The sequence below is a fragment of the Puma concolor genome, chromosome E3 (genome assembly GCF_028749965.1).
Source record: "Puma concolor isolate L17-30 chromosome E3, mPumCon1.1.hap2, whole genome shotgun sequence".
Classification (NCBI taxonomy): Eukaryota; Metazoa; Chordata; class Mammalia; order Carnivora; family Felidae; genus Puma; species Puma concolor.
This window is the reverse complement of record NC_141682.1, coordinates 10,775,947-10,797,252: the sequence shown is the minus strand read 5'-3', so window position 1 is coordinate 10,797,252 and position 21,306 is coordinate 10,775,947. Positions and strand designations below refer to the sequence as shown.

The following is a 21,306-nucleotide window of genomic DNA, read 5'->3' as shown; positions in this document are numbered from 1 at the left end:
AAATGTTTGTTTATTTTTGAGAGCGAGAGAGACAGAGGGCAAGCGGGGGCGGACAGAGAGAGAAGGAGACACAGAATCTGAAGCAGTCTCCGGGCTCTGAGCTGTCAGCACAGAGCCTGATGCGGGGCCTGAACTCACAAACCGTGAGATCATGATCTGAGCCGATGTCAGACGCTCGACCAACTGAGTCACCCAGGTGCCCCTAAAAAAAGTTTTAAGAAAAAATGTTTAAAGTTTATTATTATTTTTTTTTTTTTTTTACTAATCTCTACACCCAACGTGGAGCTGGAACTCACAACCCTGAAATCAAGAGTCACATGCTCTTTGTGCTAAGCCAGCCAGGCACCCCCGTCCTGGCCCTTAATCCTCATGGCAGGGATTCACCTGACATTAGAATTAATCCTTTATTTCCAGTTTCCTGGGGCCTCCAGTAGCAAATTATCACAAACTCGGTGGCTTAAAACAACAGAAATTAATGTTCTCACAGTGCTGGAGACCAGAAGTCCGAAATCAGTTTCACTGAGCCCAAAGCAAAGGCTGCGCTCCCTCTGGAGGCTCTAGAGGAGAATCAGTTCCCTTCCTCTTCCAGCTTCTTCTGTTTTAAATTGCAGCAAGAACCCCCACATAATATAAATTTACCATCCTCACCATTTTTAAGTATGCATTTCAGTAGTGCTAAGTTAGTCAAGCTGTTGCGAAACAGATCTCCAAAACTTTTATAAATCTGAAACTCTGTAACCGTTAAACAGCAGCATGGTGGGGGCGGGGTCCTCTCCCTCTCGCCGAGTCCCCGGGGACCACCATTCTACCTTCTGTTTCTAGGAATTAGACCGCTTTAGATACCTCATGTGAGCGGAATCATCCAGTATTTGTCTTGTGACAGGCTTATTTCATGTAGCATCATGCTCTCCGGGCTCATCCATGTTGCAGACTGAATAATATTCCATTGTATAGATATACACGTGTTTTTATCCACTCCTCCGTTGATGGATTTCAGGGTTGCTTCCGCCTCTTGGCTGTTGTGAATAATGCGGCCATGACCCTGGCTGTGCAATATCTGAGTCCCTGATTTCAGTTCTTTTGGATGTATATCCAGAGGTGGGAATGCTGGGTCCTATGGTAGTTCTAATTAAAAAAAAAATTTTTTTTTAATGTTATTTTTGAGAGAGAGAGAGAGGTAGAGACAGAACGTGAGCAGGTGAGGGGCAGAGACAGAGGGAGACACAGAATCTGAAGTGGGCTGCAGGCTCCGAGCTGTCCGCACGGAGCCCGATGCGGGGCCCTAACCCACAGACTGTGAGCTCATGACCTGAGCTGAAGTCGGACACTTAACCACAGCCCCCCCCCCCCCCCCCCCCCGCCGTGGGCCTACCTTCTAAAAGAGGGCATCCTGGGTCTTGGGCTCCACGAGGTGTCACCTCCTACGTAGCTCCCAAAGCTCCCATAAAGGCACTTTTACCCATGAATGGCTGCCAAATATTTGTTTCTGTGGGGGGATGTGGATTCTGCCATCTTGCTGATGCCCCCTCTCTGTTGTTTTCTCTTCTTGTAGTGTTCTTGTTTTTTAACCATTTTCTTTTTTTTTTTGTAAGTTTATTTATTTATTTTGAGAGAGAAAGCACAAATCAGGGAGGTGCAGAGAGAGAGAGGAGAGAGAGAATCCCAAGCAGGCTCTAGAGGCACTATTAGCTCAGAGCCCAACATAGGGCTCGAACCCACGAGCCGTGAGATCATGACCTGAGCTGAAGTCAGACGCTTAACCGACTGAGCCACCCAGGTGCCCCACTTCTTGTAGTGTTTTTGTCTGGTTTTGGTGCCAGGGCAATGCTGGCCTCTTAGAATAAACTTGGAAATGCTCCCTCCTCTTCAGCTTTTTTTTTTTGGGAGGGAGAGTTTCAGGAGGATAGGTGTTAATTCTTTAAATGTTTGGTAGAATTTACCAGTGAAGCCATCTGGTCTTGGGCTTTTCTTTGCTGGGAGAATTTTGACGACTGATTCAATCTCCTTGCTTGTTATTAGTCTTTTCACATTTTCTATTTATTCGTGATTCAGTCTTGCTTTGTTGTGTGTTTTTAGGAATTTATATATTTCCTCTGGGTTGTCCAGTTTATTGGCATACAGTTTGCCTAAATTTTTATAAGAATACTTAAAAAAAATTTTTTTTAATGTTTATTTATTTTTGAGAGAGGGAGACACAGAATCAGAAGCGGACTCCAGGGACGCCTGGGTGGCTCAGTCAGTTGAGCATCTGACTTTGGCTCAGTTCATGATCTCATGGTTTGTGAGTTCGAGCCCCGCGTCGGGCTCTGGGCTGACAGCTCAGAGCCTGGAGCCCGCTTCGGATTCTGTGTCTCCCTCTCTCTCTGCCCCTCCCCCACTCATTCTCTGTCTCTCTCTGTCTCAGAAATAAATAAACATAAAAAAAAAAAAAAAAAAAAAAAAAAAAGAGGCGGGCTCCAGGCTCCAAGCTGTCTGCACAGAGCCCAACCTGGGGCTTGAACCCACACACTGTGAGATCATGACCTGAGCCGAAGAGCCGAAGTCGGATGCTTAACTGACTGAGCCACCCAGGCGCCCCTAGGATACTTGTGATGACATTTAGGGCCAACCAGGGTAATCTGTCCACTTCATGACCCTTAACTGAATCACATCTGCAAAGACTCTTTTTGCATATAAGGTAAGTGTCATGGGCTGAATTATATCTCTGCAGAATTCGTATGTTGAAGCCCTACCCCCAGTACCTCAGAATGTGACTGCATTTGGAGACAGAGCCTTTCAAGAGGCAATTGGGTTGAAATGAGGTTATTAGAATGGGCTCTGATCCAATCTGACTGGTGTCCTTAGGAGAAGAGGCGATCACGAACACACGGGCCCAGAGCGAACACCATGTGAAGACACAGGGAGGAGAACAAACAGAGAGAGGTCTCAGAAGAAGCCAGCCCTGCCGGCACCTTGATCTTGGCCTTCTGGTCTCCAGAACCGAGAGAAAACACACTTCTGCTGTTCAGGCCACTTAGTCTGTAGTACTTGGCCATGGCAGCCTGAGCAGAGGAGGGCGGTACTATTCACAAGGGTCCAGGGATTAGGACCTGGATGTCTTTGGGCCTATGATCAGCCCGACACCTTCACTTGCCATCTCTCTACCTGGGTGTATAACTGATGAAAGCAAGGAGTTTATGTATTTTGTTCTTTTTTAAGTTTATGGGTTTATTTCTTGACGAAGAGCGCAAGCGGGGGAGGGACAGAGAGAGGGGGAGAGACAGAATCCCAAGCAAGGCTCCGTGGTGTCAGTGCAGAGCCCCACACAGGGGCTCGACCTCATGAACCATGAGATCATGACCTGAGCTGAAATCAAGAGTCGGTCGCTTAACTGACTGAGTCACCCAGGTGCTCCTGTATTTTGTTCTGAAAACAGTGTTTAAGGGGCGCCTGGGTGGCTCGGTCTGTTGAGCGTCCGACTTTGGCTCAGGTCATGATCTCACAGTTCTAGGATTCGAGCCCCGCGTCCGGGGCTGTGCCGACGGCTCAGAGCCTGGAGCCTGCTTCGGATTCTGTGTCTGCCTCTCTCTCTGCCCCTCCCCTACTCGCACTCTGGCTTTCTCTCTCAAACATAAATAAATAAACGTTAAAAGAAAAACCAGTGTTCATCCTCAGGGTGCGGAGTCAGGTAGTGAACAAAAGAAGTGTAATACATGGTCTGTCACACGGCGACGGGTGCTCTGGAGAAAAGGCAGGGACAGGTGAGGGAGGAGGGTACCGTTTGTAACGTTAGAAACGGAGACTGAGGAGGACCTTCTGAGAAGGTGACACTGGAGTCACTGAGGGAGGCGAGGGAGCCAAGCACGTTGACAGCAGAGGGAAGAACGCTCCGGGCAGGAGAGACAGCAGATGTAGAGGCCTGCGGGGTGGGGGTGGGGGGGGGCGGGGGCTGCTCCCTACAAGGGAGAGAGAGAGCCAGGGTAAGTGCATGGCCTGGCAGAGGGCCAGGTAGCAGGGCGTGTGGTCAGAACAGCCAGGACACTCCTGTGGGGACTCCTCGGCCATCAAAAGGCCTCTGGCTTTGGCCCTGAGTAAGCTGGGAGCCATGGCAGGATTTTGAGCAGGTGCTTGACTTGGCTTGACGTATGTTTTAAAAGGATTGTCTTGGCTGCTGCGTGGAGAGAAGGCTGGGGGGCGTCAGGGAGCTCAGTTAGGAAGCTGTGTCAGTAACTGGGGCAAGAGCTCCGGGGGGACCAGGACGCCACCCCTGGAGGCTGTGAGAAGTGGCTGGAATCTGGGGTCTTCTGGCGGTCGTGCTGCAGGATTTGCTGGCCAGTCTGCTGTGGGGCGTGAGGAGAGAGGGGTCCCAGATGGCTGCGAAGCTGCTGGCCTGACTACCAGAGAGCCACCCGAGCTGCCATCTAGGTGGGCAAGGCGGGAGGGGGCAGGCTTTGGAAGGTGGGGGGACTGGGCTCCAGTGGGGTGTCCGTGAGACTCCCAGGTGGACATGTGAAGAGTTGGATGTGTTAGTCCGGAGCCCAGGGGAGAGATCTGTGCTGAAGGTGTCACTCTGGGAGTCGCCAATGCAGGGGTGGTGTTTAAAGCCATCAACTATGAGAAACCAAAGCAGGGAGACTGATGGGCTGAATGCTGGGACTGGCAGACTTTCAGAGACCAGAGAGTTGAGAGGGGACCGGCAAGGGATACTGAGATTTTTTTTTTTTTTTAATTTTTTTTTTTCCAACGTTTATTTATTTTTGGGACAGAGAGAGACAGAGCATGAACGGGGGAGGGGCAGAGAGAGAGGGAGACACAGAATCGGAAACAGGCTCCAGGCTCTGAGCCATCAGCCCAGAGCCTGACGCGGGGCTCGAACTCCCGGACCGCGAGATCGTGACCTGGCTGAAGTCGGACGTTTAACCGACTGCACCACCCAGACGCCCCTGAGATTTTTTTTTTTAAAGTTATTTATTTATTTATTTATTTATTTGGGGTGGAGGTGGGGGAGGGAAATCCCAAGCAGGCTCCACACCCAGCGCAGAGTCTGATATGGGGCTTGAACCCACAAATCACGAGACCATGACCTGAGGCCAGTGGGACGGCTAGTCAACTGAGCTACCCAGGCACCCCAGCAAGGGATATTTTTGTTGAACGAGTAAGTGAGTGAGTGAGTGAGTGAGTCTCCTTTGTCGCCACTCTTGGGTGAGCTGTGTCATCCCTCACGGACTGTCACAGCGGTCCCCTTGTGGGTCTCCATGAACCCACCCCTCCCCCCTTTCCTCCCCTCCCCGCTCCCTCCAGGCACTCTAGCTGTCCTGACCCTCCTCCCTGCTCTTCCTGCTGAATTGCTTTTTGCGCTCCTCTGTCCTCTGGGACATCCTCCCAGAGCATCACCCCACCGCCTTCTCTTTCCATCCGACCCCCTCCTGGCACTGCTCGCACAGACACCCACACTCCCAACAGACAGCTCCCTCGCCGCCCTTCTGACCTAGGGGTATGCCCACCGGCCAGGGGGTTGGCTCTAGGACGGACGGAGGGAGGCCTGAAGCCACGTGGGCCCTGGGACGTGGAATCGGTGGTTTGGGGAGGAGATTCTGGAATCTGACATGCAGGGCGTGCTCCCAAGGGGAGTTGTGGGCTCCACGTGGGCGTGTTCCCGTGGGCCGTGTGGGTGAATGGCTCTTCCTTTGAGGGGATGTTTCAGAGGGAAACGCTTCTGGTTTTTCTTAGGTGGGGCCGTATCTCCCTTGTCTGCATGGCTGTTCACCAAGGCCGAGGGTTTGGTCTGGACACAGGGTCATTTTTGTTTTCTCCACCCCTTCGGCTGCACCCTCAGCATCTGGAGGCCACCCACTAGGCCCTGTGCTCCGGCTCTTGGGCCTAAGGGGGAGGCCTGGGAAAGGTGTGGCTGGGTGGGTGAGCCACCTCCTCAGGGGAGACCTCCGGGAGTGGGCATGTGTGGGGCCGGCTGGCCATGCTTCCCCTATAAAGGGGCTTTATTGTTAAAAGGCAGATTCAATTTGGAGAAGGATGGATCTGCCAGGAGCCACGGGCAGGTGATTTTTGGTAAACAGCACTCCCAAATACACCTCGAAGAGTGGAAGTTCCTTCCGTCCCTGGGGCAGATGAGACCGTACAGAGGAGGCCATGATACCGTTTCCTTCAAAAGGTTTTCACTTATTAGGCTTTTCTGAAGCAGTTAATTCTCTTTTCTTATTTAAAGGAAAAAAAATATGTTTCATCCGGAGTTATACCCAAGTGATTAAAATGAATTTTCTGCTGGGGATATAGCTCCCCAGATCAGGAAAAAAAAAATTTTTTTTTTTTTAATTAACCACGCGAATAAAACCAAGAGAGCATCAACAATCAAAAACAGCCCCCAAATATCCAGGACAAAAAATAAAATATTTATTGATCTATCACAGCGAGACACAAAGAGATGGGCGGGGCAGGGGCGGGAAATGCTCTGAAATACAGTGGCTCGAGGGAGGGCTGGGGGTTACAGTACTGCATGGGGGGGACCCAGGTTGGGGAGAAGATTCCTGCTGCCCCAGCTGGCACAGCTCCTCACACCCTGGGTGCTCAGGCCCCATCGTAGGGGGGTGGGGTGGGGTGGGGTGTGGAGGGGTGGAGGCAGGACACAGGCCGCTGGGACAGGTTAACCAGGTTGACGGTGGGGGCGCCCAGCCAGCTAGTGGTGCAGGGCGGTCAACTGGGGACAAGGATGGATGGACGGATGGACAGACGGGTGGATGGATTCCACAAGAGCAAGAGGGCTATTCCCGATGGCGGGGGGCGGGGGCGGGGTGTTCCCATCCGAAGGGGTTCCAGCCACGGGGAATAGGTGGGAGACGAGGGGGCCAAGAGGTGATATGACCGAATCCAGCTTGAGGCTTTTGGTGCTTGGGTACCAACTGGACCGCAGCCGAGGTGGGGGGAGAGGTTCTGGTGGGCAGGGGGAGATGGGGCTGCCCAGGAAGTGTCTGCACCATCTTCAGAGGAGCCCCGGGGAGGGGGTCCCCGAGGGGCTGCCCTTCCCTCCTCCCTCCCCCCCCAGGAAGATGAGAGCACCAGCATGTAGCACCAAGTTCCCCTGGAGATGGAGAGCGTATGGAGGGGGGAGCTCCTGGGTGGGAAGGGGGTGGGGGCAGGGGGCCGAGCCCACCCGCCCCTGGCCTCTGAAGTAAGGGGCTTCCTGGGGCCCACCTGGCCACCACTCTTGTGTCCTTGCTTTGCGGATTTCCGAGGCCACCCAGCCTGGCCTGTCCCCTCCCGGGGTGGGGACTGGGGAAGGGGAGTGGGGGAGGGATCACAAGGGGTTTACATTCTCCACCAAGCAGTAGCACCAACGTTGATGAGGTCGCGAGTCAGCGGTCCTGGGAAGCTCACTTTCTCTTCCGGCCACAGGATTTCCCCAGGCAGGCCCCACCTGGGTGGGAGGAGGCACGCGTGACCGTCCAGCCCCCTCTGGGTCCCGCTCAAGCCCCTGCCCACTCGGACCAGCTCCGAGCTGTTCTTACACCCACATCACCGAAATGGGGAACAGAGGCTCCAAAGCCACGAGAAGTCTGGCCACCACCTCCCGCCAGACTCTGAGCCATCACATTGCACAAACTCCTTGCGGGCAGCTGGGTGGGAGCAGGGATAGTGATGCAATCAAGACTCAGAGAGGGGAAGGGACCTGGCCTGGACCAGGTCTCTATCTTCTGAGTCTACTGTATTTGAGAAGCCTTTAGCCAGCAGCTCTGAGCAGTCCCCATAAGGGAAAGGAGGGGAAGGGACAGCTGACAGAGTCTGCAGGAGACGGTCCTCCTAAACGTGAGGGTGCATCAGATGAACAGGCTCAGAGAAAGGGAGAGCTCGTAGCGGCTGAGCTGGGACACACACTCAGGACTCCTGCCCCCTCCAGGGGACCGTCTGATGGGCAAGCCTTGTTTTAAGCCACTGAGGCACCACGGTCTGCCAGTAGGGCCTGGAGCTCGACGTGGCTCCTACCGCCACCTGGTGGCAGCGGGCAGCCGAGCGGGACCAGGACAGGCTTCTCTCTGTGAAGCCCACGCTGGGGGCTTAGAAAACAGTGTGACAGGGCCACAGGCATCAAATAGTGCCTGACGGAGAGCTGGGTACCCTGGACAGGGTCAGGCTGGTCTTGCCTCTGCCTCCTCCTGCCCTGGCCTCAGCTGCCTCCTCTGTGTAGTGGGGATGCAGGGGAATGTGCAGCCTGAACACACACGGGAGTGGAGCTGGGCTTCTTTGGGTCTCCTTTGGGCACTGCTGGGAGGTGCCTTTGGGGGTGCTGATCATGACTGCCCCACGCACTCCCAGAGGCACGTGTGCATCGTTGAGCGAGGGTGCGGCTCTGGGCCGGGTGATGGCCTCTGTACATCCTGCCCAGCTAGGGGCACCTTGGGTCCCCCACCCACCCCTCAAATTCCCTGACTCTAGGGTCTATTGTCCCGCTTTCTCTCTTTCCTTCCCTGTTCCTCCCTTCCCCACATCCCTTCTCTTTTCCTTGGCTCCTCCGGGTGAGGGTGGGCAGCAGGGAGCGAAAAACTGCCAGGGCTGGCTTGGGGTGAGCCCGGGGGATCCGGGCCCACTCTTAGCTCTGAGTGTGCATGTCGGAAGTAGACGCAGGGATGGGGGGTGGGCGTCCAGCTCCCCCCAGCCTCTCCATACCCTGCTAGGTCTAGTCCAAATGTGCTCCCCTCTCCTAGGCTGATGGATCCCAGCCCCCTGCCTCTGTCTGCCCCTGCCTACTCTGCCCTGTCCCCAGGGGCTGAGTCTCTACTCACCTTGGTATCCTAGGGCTCCCAGGGCCCCTCCAAAGGGCTTGGGAGGTTTGCCTGTGGAGGGGAGGGGCTTTCCTGCTTCTCCTAGAACCTTACGTTGTACCAGGCCTTTACCCTGTCTCAGGAGGTTCTGAAGGCCTTCCTGCCCCCAGCCTGCCCTTCAGTCCCACCAGCCTGACCTGTGCTGTCCAGTTATGCTCCTTGTGGATGGCATCCCACCTGTGGAGGTCTGAGCAGCTAGGAGGGCGCCCCCGCCCTGAGTCAGACCCTGGCCATGCCGACTGCCCCATCTAACATGCCCTAGGCTTTGGCCTCCCTGACCACCTACTTGAACGGACCTTGTTTCTCCCCTTACACACTTCCTTTCCTTTTCTCTGGGACCTTGTCCGTCTCTCCAGTTACACCAGAGATGGGGTGGGGTGGGAGTGGGGTGTTGACCAGGTCTCTATCTCACTCCTGGTGTCCCATCAAATGCCAGGCTGGGAGCCCCAGGAATGGGATCGCCGCCCCCATTCTTACATCCCAGGGCTGAATTTTCTTGGCATCAGAGGGCCAGCCCGAGGCCGTGGCCACCATAGCATGGAGTACCCCGACTCCATGAAAGTAACTAGGGCCCTGCCTGAAGCGGGGCTTCTCCTTATTGCAGACTCACCGCCAATTCCCAGGCCCCCAGCTCCACCACCTGTGGGGCAGGGAGAGGGGCTGTATGTCTGCTTCCGGGGAGCCCGCCAAGCCTTTCCGGACAGTGTGGGCCCCACCCGAGAGGGCCAAGTTCTGAGCCTGGGTGTCAGGAGCCCGGGGCTCTGCCTCCCTCGGTGTGTGACCTTGGGCGAGTCCCTCCCACTGTCTGAACCTCAGTTTGCCTCATCTGGGCCACGGGGCTTTGGAAAAGCTGATGCTCCCTGGCCCTTGCAAGGGAGGTGGAGAGGACTGAGGGGAGGCCCTGTTTCGTGTGATGGAGGTCATGGGTCTGCCCCCGGGTCCCGGCCCTTCTGAGCAGATGGCGTGGGGGAGTTGACAGGAAGGGGCCTGGGGACAGGGAGGCTGGGTGTACCTGGGTAAATGGGAGACAGTCCAAAGCCCGGTCTTGCCGCAACTCCTGTGGGAGGGGTTTGAGGTTGGTGTAGGGCAGGCCCTGCTCCAGCCGCTGGGCCTACTGCCTCTCTGCCCAGGACCACCCCCTCCCCCTGCGTGCCCCTCACTGGCTGAGCAGCTTTCTTTACAAACCTTGTCTCCAGCCCCGTAGCCCCAGCTCATCAGCCTGGTGTCTGTCCCCCACAGTGTACCCCCTGACCCTGAGGCCTGCCCCTTTGCCCAGGATGTTCCCTTTCCTGGACTATCCTCCCTCTCTCTCTCTCTCTCTCTCTCTCTCTCTCTGCCCCCCGTGTCTTTGTGCGAGATGCAGCTCCAGGGGTCCCCCGGCCGCTATCCAGACAGGCCTCCTCTAGGCCCTGGGCAGAGCTGAGGATTTCACAGAGAGATGGATGGCCCCTGCCTCCAACTGGGAATGGCCTGGTGGCCCCTAGGACACCTCCAAGGCCAGTGGCACCTGCAGGTGGACAGGGGTCAGGACCACACACGATTTAAGGGGTGCTGAGCACCCTCTCTGGGTTCTGGGGGCAAGAACAGACCTTCAGGGCTATTGTGAGCAGGACTGAGGCCTGAGTTGGGGTGGGGACAGCGGACAGGGGTGGGGTGGGGTGCGAAGCAACCTGACACCTGGGCAGAGGGGAGGGCAGGAGAGAAACTCACCATATTTGGCCGCTTTAGCAGCTGCAGCTGGGGACACACCTGGGGAGACACGGGGTATGTGGGCTCAGGAACAGCAGGGCCCTCCCCGAGTCATGTCCCCTCCTGACCTGCTCGCCCCGCTTACCATCTGCCCGCCGATTCATCCGCCCTGCCGCCCTCCCTTACCCATCCCTCTTCCCAAAAGTCTTTAGTAAGCTCTTCCTGTGTGTCCAGGCTGGAGCACGCAGGACGAGATTCAGGCCGGCTCGGATAGGGGGACACAACGGATGACCCACGGAAGAGGGAAATGTCAACACGAGGCCCGCCACGGTGGCAGAGACTTCGGGGAAAAGAAAATTTCCCTCCTGACTTTGCTTTCCTTCTCTGGAAAATGGGCAAAACCATCATTGTCTTGATGTACTCCCACTTAAAGTGGTCTGGGAGGCTGATGGAAGAGAGGGAGGGGAGGGGGCGCCCAACTGCAAGAGGGTGTTTGCTGAAGGTCCCCCAAATGCTACAGGCCAGCCCGAGGCAGGTACGCGGGGGTGGGAAAGAAGGTCAGTCTCTGTGTGTCTCTCTCTCATACACACACACACACACACACACACACACACACACACGCCCCATGCACGCTCTGATTCCAGAGCAGCCACTCACCTCCAAAGCCCCCAACCCCTGGGATGGCTCCGCCAGCTCCGAGCCCCCCAACTCCCAGGGCTCCGGCTCCCCCGAGGCCTGTGGAGAGAGCCACGTGTTCAAATCCCGATGGTGGGAATAGCTGGTCTGTCTGCAGACAGTGGGGTTCTCATCCTTGGACCCAGGTGGAGCCTGAGCTCTTGGGGCCTCGAAGGGCTGGGCCCTGGGGAGACGATGCCTCTGAGGGCCCCGGGGGTGGGTCAGGGACCATGTGCTCCATGGTGCACGGTCAGAGGCCTCCCCGCCCCAAACCCCAGGGCCTGGGGGCCACCCCCACCTCCAACCAGCACTCACCAAACTGGGCAGCTTTGGCAGCAGCTTTGGCGGCAGCAGCTGAGGCAGCAGGTCCGGCTCCTGGGGACACAGGAGGAGGTCAGAGTGAGGGACTCTCCACTGGTCAGCATTCCTCCCTGCCCAGCCTTTCCTGGGCTTTTTAAATTTTTTTTTTTAATTTTTTAATGTTTCTATTTATTTTTGAAGGAGAGAGAGACAGAGCATGAGCAGGGGAGGAGCAGAGAGAGAGGGAGACACAGAATTCGAAGCAGGCTCCAGGCTCTAAGCTGTCAGCACAGAGCCCGACGCGGGGCTCGAACTCGCAAACGGTGAGATCATGACCTGAGCCGAAGTCGGACACTTAACCGACTGAGCCACCCAGGCGTCCCACCTGTCCTGGGCTTTTGACTCACCTACCACACCGCCTGGGACACCTACTCCGCCAAGAGCCCCCACCCCTGCAGCTCCTGTGGAGAGATGATGGAAAGTCAGCACCCCAATTTCTGCAGGACGAGGTCTCCCTGCCCCGGGGATGCTAGGCAGAGCAGACGGGTGGCCAAAGTCACGTGACCCAGCGGAAGGCGCCTCGGTATGGGTCCTGGCTCTGTCCTGACCAATCGGGCAAGGGGGGGACCCCTTTGAGCCTTGGCCCACCCGTTTTGTCTCCTTCCCAGACAGCTGGTGCTGGGAGCCACAGGTGGCCACAGCAGTGGCTACGAGCTGCGGAGGGCAGAAGACGCGTCTCGGGTCCTGCCCATCCTGTGTTCAAATTCTGCTTTCTCACTATAGCTGTCGCCTCTCTGACCCCCAGAGCCCCATCTCCCTAACAAGGATGATGATCCTTACCCCACTCACACTACAGGTGTTTGGGGAGCGGACGTACTCTGAGTTCTGAACCTCCGTCCAGTACGGAGCTGCTGCGTATGGCCAGGTAACGCCTTACGCAACAGTCACGGTTCTCTGTGCTTTGCATGCGGTGGCCCGCTTATTATTCATTGCGACGGGGCAGGCAGGCACTATTATCGTCCCCATTGTGCAGATGAGAAAATTGAGGCCCGGCAGAGGCTACGCGGCGTCCTCAAGTTTCCACGGGCAAGAAATGGGAGCCAGCGCCCTTAACTGCTTTGTTTCCCTGGCAACGTCTGTTAGGCTCAGGCAGGCCAGCAGCCGGCAAGGAACAGGAGAGGGGCCTGTGGGCCACCGGGCCCGTGGGGGGTGGGGTGGGGTGGGGGCCGAGGAAGCCGGGATTTTCCGAAGTGGAAACGGGCCCCAAGCGGACTGGCCGGGGCCGGTTGGCGGTTCCCTGGCAGAGGCCGAGTCCGGCTCCTAGGAGGCCAGGAATGCGGGGGCCACAGACAATGTGGGTCTGTCCAGGCGGGCTGCCACGTCCTCCAGGCTCGTGGCAGGCACAGTCATGCTGACAGCGAGGCAGGCGGGAGGTGAGCCTAGACGAGGTGTCCTGGCTGGGCTGGAGAGGAGGCAGGAGCTGCCCGGCCGACAGCAGGCGGGGCCCCTGGCCTCGGGTCCCATGAAACTGTCAGGGCCAGAAGGGCCTTAGGGACCGTGGTCCTCATCAAGGAACTGCCACCAGTGGCGGGGGGGTGGGGTTGGGGGGAGGAGGGGGTTTGGAAATGTGAGGGGCGTTTCGAGTCGTCCCGGAGCTGGAAGCATGATAGACATTTAGGGGGCAGGAGCCAGGTCTACTGAACCATCATTAATGTGTCCTAGAAACTGCCTTTTTCCACCCTGACCATCCCAGCCGTGCTCTGCAAGCTCCGGGCCCCGGGCCCTGGCCCCGTGGAGGAGCGACGGGTGACCAGGTGTTCTCAGGGCCGATAGGGCAGCAAGCAAGCCAGCCAAGGGGGGTGGGCAGTGGGCAGGGCGCACTCACCATATTTGGCTGCTTTAGCGGCAGCCAGGGATCCAGGCACTGGGGAAAAAGGAAAAGAGGGCTGGTCAGCAGCTGAGCTCTGTGCCCAGAAGTTCTGCCTCCTCCAGGCAGCCCTCCCTGACTTCATCAGCCTTCATCGTTCGTCTCAAAGCCCTGGAACAGAGACTCCCAGCCAGGAGCTCACCCTGACAGGTACAGAGCTCCGGGATCTAACCGTGCCACTGCCAGTCTGGTCTGGGGCTGCTTGGAGGCTGAACTGTGCCTCCTTCTTCCAGTGTGATCTGCCTGAGGCTGGACGCAGAGCAGGGGCTAGGTGAAGAACTGGAGGTCCTAGTGGCCCTCTTGCCACAGTGCACTGCTGAATGGGAGCCAGACTGGCCCCACTCATGCCCGCTGACCCCAGGGACCTCCACCCTCCTTTCCTGGGTTGTGGGCTCCTTTTCACTTCGGAACCCCATCACTCCTCTACTGAGCAGGCAGAAACTCTGAAATCTAGCAGCCTGGGGGCACTCCCTTTGCCTGGCCTGCCCCCCATCTGTTACCCTAGTCATCTCTGACTGCTCAGGAGGACCTGATGGGGAGTTTACTATGATCCCCTGAGTAAGGCTCCCAGGAATGTGTGGCCAGGAAGAGAGGTCTCCCTCCTCCGAGCTCAGGGGGCAGTTTCCGCCCAGCCCCTAGAAGGCCCCTCACCCGCACCTGCCCCAAAGCCAGGAACGCCAACGCCAGCTCCAAAGCCAGGAACGCCAGCACCAACTCCAAAGCCAGGAACGCCGGCACCAACTCCAAAGCCAGGAACACCAGCAGGAAGCCCAGCTGCAGCCCCTGGGGGAGATGGGCAGGGGTGCGGTGGCAGCAGGTAGGGAGCATGCGCCCCTGGGGGTGTCCCACCCAGGAAGCCGAGTCAGGCCCCAAGAGTGGGGCCCAGACCCATGCAGGGGTCTCCTTGCCCTTAACCTGCCCTCTGTACTCCTACCAGGAATGGTCTTCCTAAAACTCCCACTGACCACCAAGTCCAGCCTCTCCCAGTCTGGCATTCAGGGCCAGACGGTGGCTGTGGACACCACCGTCCTTTCGAGCCTGGTTCCTCACCCCCCTACCGGCTCCTTCCCTCTTGGATTAACTCACTTCTGACAACCATCTGCAACATTTGCCGTCGGCACCCGTGTGTCCCATGTAAGGACAGGAAACTCGGAGGTTGCTTCGCTAGTGTGGGACCCAGGGCTTGAACCCAGGTCTCCCTCATGCCCAGTCTATGCTTCCAACCCCTCTGGTGCTGAGGCTGCATATCGTGGCTTGGGTCACACTAGGCCAGCCCCAGGCTCGCAGGGGTGAGGGGAGAAAGGTGGTAGGGCACTCACGGTACTGGGCTTTGGCGGCCGCTTTAGCAGCGGCTTTGGCTGCAGCTGGGGTCCCCACTCCTGCAGGGGGAGAGGGGGGGGGTTCAGAGATGGCACCCATGGAGGATTCAGAGGTCCCTCAGGCCCTCTTACTCAGTAGCTCACCTATAACACCACCAGGGCCAATGCCAATGCCGGGGCCAATGCCGGGAGCCACGCCAGGAGCCACGCCGGGAGCCACGCCGGGAGCCACGCCAATTCCAGGGCCTAAACCTGCAAGAACGGAGGAGCTAATTCTTAACCAAGTCCTGACCAAGGAAGACAGCTGCAGGCTGGAAGTCCAGAGCCTTGAGATCTTGTCCTAGCCCAGACACAGACTTGCTGTGTGACCTTGGACAAGTTACTTTCCCTTGATGGGCCTGAGTTTCCTCATTCCTAAAACGAGACATGTGTGGGATCAGGAGCTCTTAACCTTTGGAGGACAGGGGCCCCTTTGAGACTTTCGGGGGTGATGGAGGCAGTTACACAGTAAAGGGAACTCTGCAAGACAGGTAGACCCGGGCTCAAAGCTCAGCTCCGCCGCCATTTGGCTGTGTGAATGTGGACGTGTCACTTAGGCTCTCAGAACCTCAGTTTCCGCATCTGTAAAATGGGAACGGTAGTACCAACTTCGCAAAGTCGGTGTAAGGATTGCCTCCGCAAACAGCAGCTTTGTATAAAAGGGGTTGTTTGTCATATGTGAGTTTGGGGGTCAGCAGCCCCGACGTTGAGACTCTGGCCTAGACAGCGCTGAGTTGCGTGATCTGAACCTTGATATCTGCAGGTCCCCAAATTGCCTCTTTGCCCCCGCCCTGGCCCAGGGCCTGGCTTACGGATGGGAAGGAATCTAGAAAGGCTGCTGTGGTTTGGCATATTCAGGAAGGTGCTGGTCAGGGAGCCAGAAATACTGGCCATAGCTCAAGGAGATGGGAGTCCAGTGAGCCCAGTGTGAGGTGCAGAGGGGGGCAGGCCCCAGCTGGACTCGGAGGCGACGGGGGCTTTGGGAAGGATGGGGAGCCCGGTCCTGGAGGGCTCACCAGGGCCCGCTCTCACTTTGTTTTCCTGATCAGGACTTCACCCACACCCCTAAAAGCAGTCAGATAAGCCAACGATTATGAGAAAGCCCAGGATGTGACAGCCCGAGGGGACTTGCCTCCTTGGGGGGAGGGGCCCCGCTAGACCCTAGAACAGGGAACATGAGAGAGCCGTGCTCCAGAATGGGGGGTTGGGGGGGACACTTACCAAACTGGGCGGCTTTGGCAGCGGCCTTGGCGGCTGCGGCGGCCGGGGTCCCCACTCCTGGAGAGGTGAAGAACAGGGATCAGGGGGCAGTCCCTGGCACCCCTCCCCACATCCTCCCTTCCCCTTCCCCGATTTTGGAAAGACCACCCATAGGGAAATGTCCCCTCCCCCAGCAGACCCTCCCCACGCTGCCTCCTTGCCCCTGCAGACAGAGAAGGAAGCACATGGAACCTAGGCACGTCCCTTCCCTGGGAAACGGCCCTGGGACCGTGACATTCTAGCTCTGGCTATGGCAGACCGGAGCCCAAAGCTGATGGATTGAAGCACAGACCCTCTCCTCATCCTCTAGAAGGCTTGTGCAGCTTTCTGCTGATGGTGGTGTTTATTTAAAAAAAAAAAAAAAGAAGAAGAAGAAAAAAAAAAAGAAAAAAGAGAAATTCCTAACAGTGCCCGTATCCCAAATGGGAGGAAACAGCCCATTTCTTAGGGGGAAACTCAGAAGGGAAATTTTCTCCCGGAAAGAAGGCACACAGAAGAGAAATCTGGTGGGGAAAAAGCCACCGAGGACGTGAGCCCAACGGTGGTATAGACCTTCCCGCCTGATCGGGAACCAGAAAGGCCCCTGGAGTGAAGGAGGCCATCCAGCCCTGGCAGAGCACAGCTCGGCCACCTAGCTGGATGACGGCTGACTTCCCGAGCCCTCCCCCCCCCGCCCCGGCAAGCTGGGGTCCCCTGGAGGGGCTTCCCTCCAAAGGGGAATTTGCCCTCTCCCCTCCCCACCCCTGGGCTCCGTGAAGTCTTGCCATCCGCAAAGTGATGTACTTGACCCGGTCAACTCCAGGGCTCCTTTCGTGAGACAAAGCCACCCCTCCTCTGGGTTGGGGACGCAGCTTACCTGGCACCCCTCCTACGCCTGGCACGCCTGCTACTCCGTCTCCGATGCCTGGCACCAGCCCGCCCAAGCCTCCGACCCCTCCAGCACCTAGAAGAGCAAAGAGCGTCAGGCTCCTGGGAGAGGGAAGGGGAGACGGTGGCGTGGGGAACAGAATGGCTGCACGGGCACCTCCACCTGGCTGATGTGGGGTACAGCTGAGAAGCGGGGCTGATAATCATAGTGGTGAGCAACTGAAAAGGGCAGAAGAGGTCAGAGTGGCTTCGGAAGATGGGGTCGGGGGACTCCTGACCTTGACCCAGGCCATTCAGCCCCAGGGGCCTGAGGGTGGGGTTGCTCTGCCCTCTCACTGGAGAACTGCTCTGAGCTTGGAGCCTGGGCCCCAGGTCAGATAAGCCAACGATTGTGAGAAAGCCCAGGATGTGACAGCCCGAGAGCAGGGCTGGGGTGAGCAGGAGGGGAGGGCACCGCCCTGGGTGTGGGGACAGGCAAGGCAAGGGCACTTACCGTACTTGGCTGCCTTGGCGGCTGCTGCTGCCTGAGCTGCGGCTGCTGCCTGGGCAGCGGCTGCTGCGAGGAAAGAGAGAAAGTTTGGGGCATCTCAGTGGGGCTGGGCGAGCAGTGCTCATACCCAAAGTTGCTGGAGGCCGTCCTCGCGCGTGTTGAAGCCCAGTCTACGCTCCCTTGCGCCCCCCTGCCTCCCCCTGCCCCCCCCTCAGCCCTACAAAAGAGAAGTTAACCCAGATGGAACTAAGGCTCACGGGAAAGGCCAGCTCCAGGGACAGCTCCAGGGACAGCGCCCACTCCAGCTCCAACACCGTAACCAGGAAAGCCCCCGGCGCCAATCCCGAAAGTGGGAATGCCTCCAACTCCCACTCCCGCTCTGGCCCCTGCAGAGGGAAGAGAGTTGGGTGGAAAAGCATCTCAGTGAGGGAGGCTGGGGAGGGCTCTGGGGGGTGCCGGTCAGCCGGAAGGACGATGCAAACCTCTCCCAAGTCTGATGAATGAAGGACCGGAAACCATAGAATGCACGGGCCTCCTGCCAGCCTCCTGCGGGGAGCATTTACGGACACCCTGCCCCCTCCACTCTCCAACCACTGTCTTCTCTGAAGGGCCCTTTTGTCGGCTATAGAGAGATTGTGGGCAGGTCCCGTATCCCCAGTCAGGCTTGGGCTCCTCTGAGAGGGCCCTGGCCAGGGCAGGGAAGCTCAGGGACGTGGTCTCCACTGGGAATGCCGTACTGGGACTCTCCCATCACTCAGCCCCATGGCCTCGTGGTGGGAGACGACCAGAGGAGACACTGCCCTGGGGCCCAACAGTTCCAAGTCCCAGCTCTGTCAGTGGCTTGTGCTGTGACCTTGGGTAAGTCACTCCCCTTCTTTCTCTGGCCAGAACAGGATGGGGCAGAGCTAGTCACACAGCACTCACCGTATTTGGCTGCTTTGGCGGCTGCTTTGGCGGCTGCAGCTGGTGACACAGCTCCTGGAGAGGCCAAGGGGGACACAAATGACGCAAAGTTCTGCCTATCCATTCACCCATGCATATCCGCGTTTACTCCTCTGACCATCTGTCTACTTAACCACCCATTCATCCACCCATCGACCTACCCACACATCTGTCCATTTGTTTGGCTATCCTTGGACTTCAATCCACCCGCTCAACGACTTATCTCTCTGTTCTTCTGTGCACCTACCTATCCATCCACTTATTCACTCATCCGCCTATCTAGCCATTCATCTATCCATCCAATCATTCATTTTGCATTTGCCTTCCACACACCCATCTAGTCATTTGCTCACTGAACCATGTGCTTATCCATCCATCATGCATGATCCAGGCACCCATCTATCCAGCCATCCATCTTTCTAGCCACTTATCTAGGGCCCCATCTGCCCTTCCATCTGTCCTTCCATCCCTGCGTCATCTATCCATCCGTCATTTTACCCATGTGTCTAGTCATCCATATATCTACATATCCTTGTTCTGTCCCTTCATCTACCCATTCCCTCATCCATCAACTTGTCTACTCACCTACTCACTTGCCATTCACCTACAAACCCAGGTGTCCGTCCATCCATCCATCCATCCATCCATCCACTTACCCACCATTTACTGAGCACTTATTCAGCTAAGGGCTGGGAACACAGAGATGAAAAAGAAATGGCCACTGCTTCCAGGAGCACACTGACAGCCAGAGGATGAATTAGAGAAGATGATGCTGACAGTGACTAATTAGGAGGTTGTTACAGCCCAAGGAGGAGAAGGCGAGGCATGGGCAGTCGTATGAAGAGAAGAGGATAGATGCGTGAGGTATTAGGGGGAATCTGAAAGTCTTAGCAATCGTTTCAGTATCTCTCTCTCACCCGCGCGCATATGCACGCACACACAGCCCAGCTCACCTAGTCAACCCACAATTCCCCGGGCCCCCAGTACCTGGGACTCCAACACCTGGGACTCCAACACCTGGGACCCCAACACCTGGGACTCCAACACCTGGAACGCCAACGCCTGGGACCCCAACACCTGGAACGCCAACACCTGGGACCCCAACACCTGGGACTCCAACTCCCGGGACAAAGCCTGGCGCACCAGGCACCACGCCTCCGGCAGCTCCTGTGGGAGGAAAGGATTGTCTTCCTGGCCGGACCCTGTGGGAATCTCAGAGGGCCCCCAAGGGCATGGCTCTGGTGATCTGTGGGAGAGGCAGGTCCTGAGTGCAGATCCCAGGCAGGCTGGCCTTGCCCCTGCATGGATCCAACCCTTCGGAGAGAAGGGGAGGCCGACGGAACCTGCACAGAGCTCTGCGGGTTTGGATCGGTGGACGGGAAGAGCCCGATCTGTGTCTAAAGTAAAGTGAGGTCTCTCCGCTGGGCGCCCAGGCAGTGGGTGCAGCAGGTGCGGGCAGCCCTGAAGGTAGGAAGGGCTCCCACTCCATGGGAGCCCCCTCACCCGCCACCAGCTGGGCCAATCAGTGGAAAGTAATGGCCTTCTGGGCAGAGTGGCCAGAACAGGCAAAGGCAAGGAGGTAGGGACATCGCATGTTTGGGGCGGGGGCGGGGGTGGGGGATAGAGGCTGCCATAGATGGATGGAGGTCTTGTAGGGCTGGGCTGTGCAAGGCCCACGCAGACGGGGGTCTGGGGGCAGGCTGGGGCCCCGGGCCTGCTCAGGGCACTCACCGAATTTAGCTGCCTTGGCGGCGGCTTTAGCAGCAGCAGCAGCAGCAGCAGGAGTCCCTGCCCCTGAGAGACAGTCACAGAGGGTGAGGCCCTTTCCCGGGGACCCTCTCAAGGACACCCCCACCCCCAGCGGTACAGACGCTACCTGCGATGCCTCCAATCCCAGGAATTGCGCCGGCCCCACCAGGAATGCCGCCACCTCCAACACCAGGGAGAACCCCGGCTCCTCCAGCACCTGCTGGGATGGGGACAGTGATGTGGCTCCCAGGGCCCCGCCCCCGGGAGGCCCCGGCAGGAAGGCTCCTTGGATGCCGGCATTTTAACCAGCACAATCTCCACTGGGAACGAGGCCCAGGCATCTCCGGATGGGCCTGCTGGAGAAGGCCCCCACCCGACTGTTCCTTGACTCACCCCCAAAGTGTCCATTTCAACACGCTCATTAAGGGACTTGTATGTTTTCAGACAAATCCCATCCTGATCACTGCCACATACTGAGAAACCACAAGCGGCCGCTCCCCGGGCCAGAGGGGCCCCTGCAGGAATGTTCAAGGCTTCCTCTCCCTGTGTTCCAAAGCCTCGGCCAAGTTTGTAATCCAAGCGCCTGGCTGCCTGGCTCTGGCGGCCCCTCTCTGTCCCACTCTCCTGCTCCCACATTCCAGCCATCCCCTCCAGCCTTGGGGGCCTAGAGGGAGGGCCTGCGGGGCCTCCAGGGAGCAGGCCTCCCGCTCAGTACTCTGCCCCTCCCCCACCCATCCTCCCACCTTGGGCCGGTGGGGAGATGTCCTCTGTCCCATCTCGGTACAGGAAGGGCTCCCCCGGGAACTAGAGATGAAGCCAAGGGCTTCAGTCCCAGTAGACTGATTCTGAACTGGGGGATGATCTGGGGCAGGGGCATAGATGTTCACTCTGCCCACTACACGGGCGCAGGGAAGGCCTCGCCACCTTTGCTGGTCAAGGCATCACTGACTTGAGCGGGTTGGACGTTGTATAGCACACATTAACTTGATAGTGAACAACAACATTGTTTAAATGCTCAAGTATGCACCACCCAAAATGATCATTCCAACCACCGTAGAAACCCATCCCCTCTGCCTGGGCTTCTCCTTCCTATATTCACCACATGGTAAACTCCAGAATCACACATGATTTTCCCTGAGAAGCCTTCCTGATTTTCCCCAGGTAGAAATAATGTCTCCCTCTTCTTGACTCCCACCACAGTGCCTGCATTTTCCAGCAGGGCTCTTAGTTGACCCTGGT

The 21,306-nt window shown here is 57.5% G+C and overlaps 1 protein-coding gene across 13 annotated transcripts in view; it reads right to left on the bottom strand.

Moving 5' to 3' along the window:
* Window positions 1-6,365: 6,365 nt before the first annotated feature.
* Window positions 6,366-21,306, bottom strand: part of ELN (elastin) — a 31,025-nt gene continuing 16,084 nt past the window's right edge. For 9 of the 13 annotated variants that reach the window (XM_086692081.1, XM_086692083.1, XM_086692080.1 and 6 more), the window contains 18 exons: window positions 20,195-20,287; window positions 20,050-20,112; window positions 19,306-19,485; window positions 18,301-18,354; window positions 17,634-17,762; window positions 17,380-17,442; window positions 16,876-16,962; window positions 15,981-16,037; window positions 14,865-14,972; window positions 14,721-14,780; window positions 14,059-14,184; window positions 13,360-13,398; window positions 11,882-11,935; window positions 11,490-11,549; window positions 11,157-11,234; window positions 10,521-10,559; window positions 9,823-9,867; window positions 6,366-7,408 (listed from right to left, as the gene is read on the bottom strand). In XM_086692081.1, coding sequence (XP_086548207.1) covers window positions 7,365-7,408; window positions 9,823-9,867; window positions 10,521-10,559; window positions 11,157-11,234; window positions 11,490-11,549; window positions 11,882-11,935; window positions 13,360-13,398; window positions 14,059-14,184; window positions 14,721-14,780; window positions 14,865-14,972; window positions 15,981-16,037; window positions 16,876-16,962; window positions 17,380-17,442; window positions 17,634-17,762; window positions 18,301-18,354; window positions 19,306-19,485; window positions 20,050-20,112; window positions 20,195-20,287 — 1,379 coding nt within the window. In that variant the 3' untranslated portion in view covers window positions 6,366-7,364. The remainder of the gene's footprint in view (window positions 7,409-9,822; window positions 9,868-10,520; window positions 10,560-11,156; window positions 11,235-11,489; window positions 11,550-11,881; window positions 11,936-13,359; window positions 13,399-14,058; window positions 14,185-14,720; window positions 14,781-14,864; window positions 14,973-15,980; window positions 16,038-16,875; window positions 16,963-17,379; window positions 17,443-17,633; window positions 17,763-18,300; window positions 18,355-19,305; window positions 19,486-20,049; window positions 20,113-20,194; window positions 20,288-21,306) is intronic. The other 4 variants (XM_086692073.1, XM_086692076.1, XM_086692074.1 and 1 more) reach the window with 3 other exon arrangements.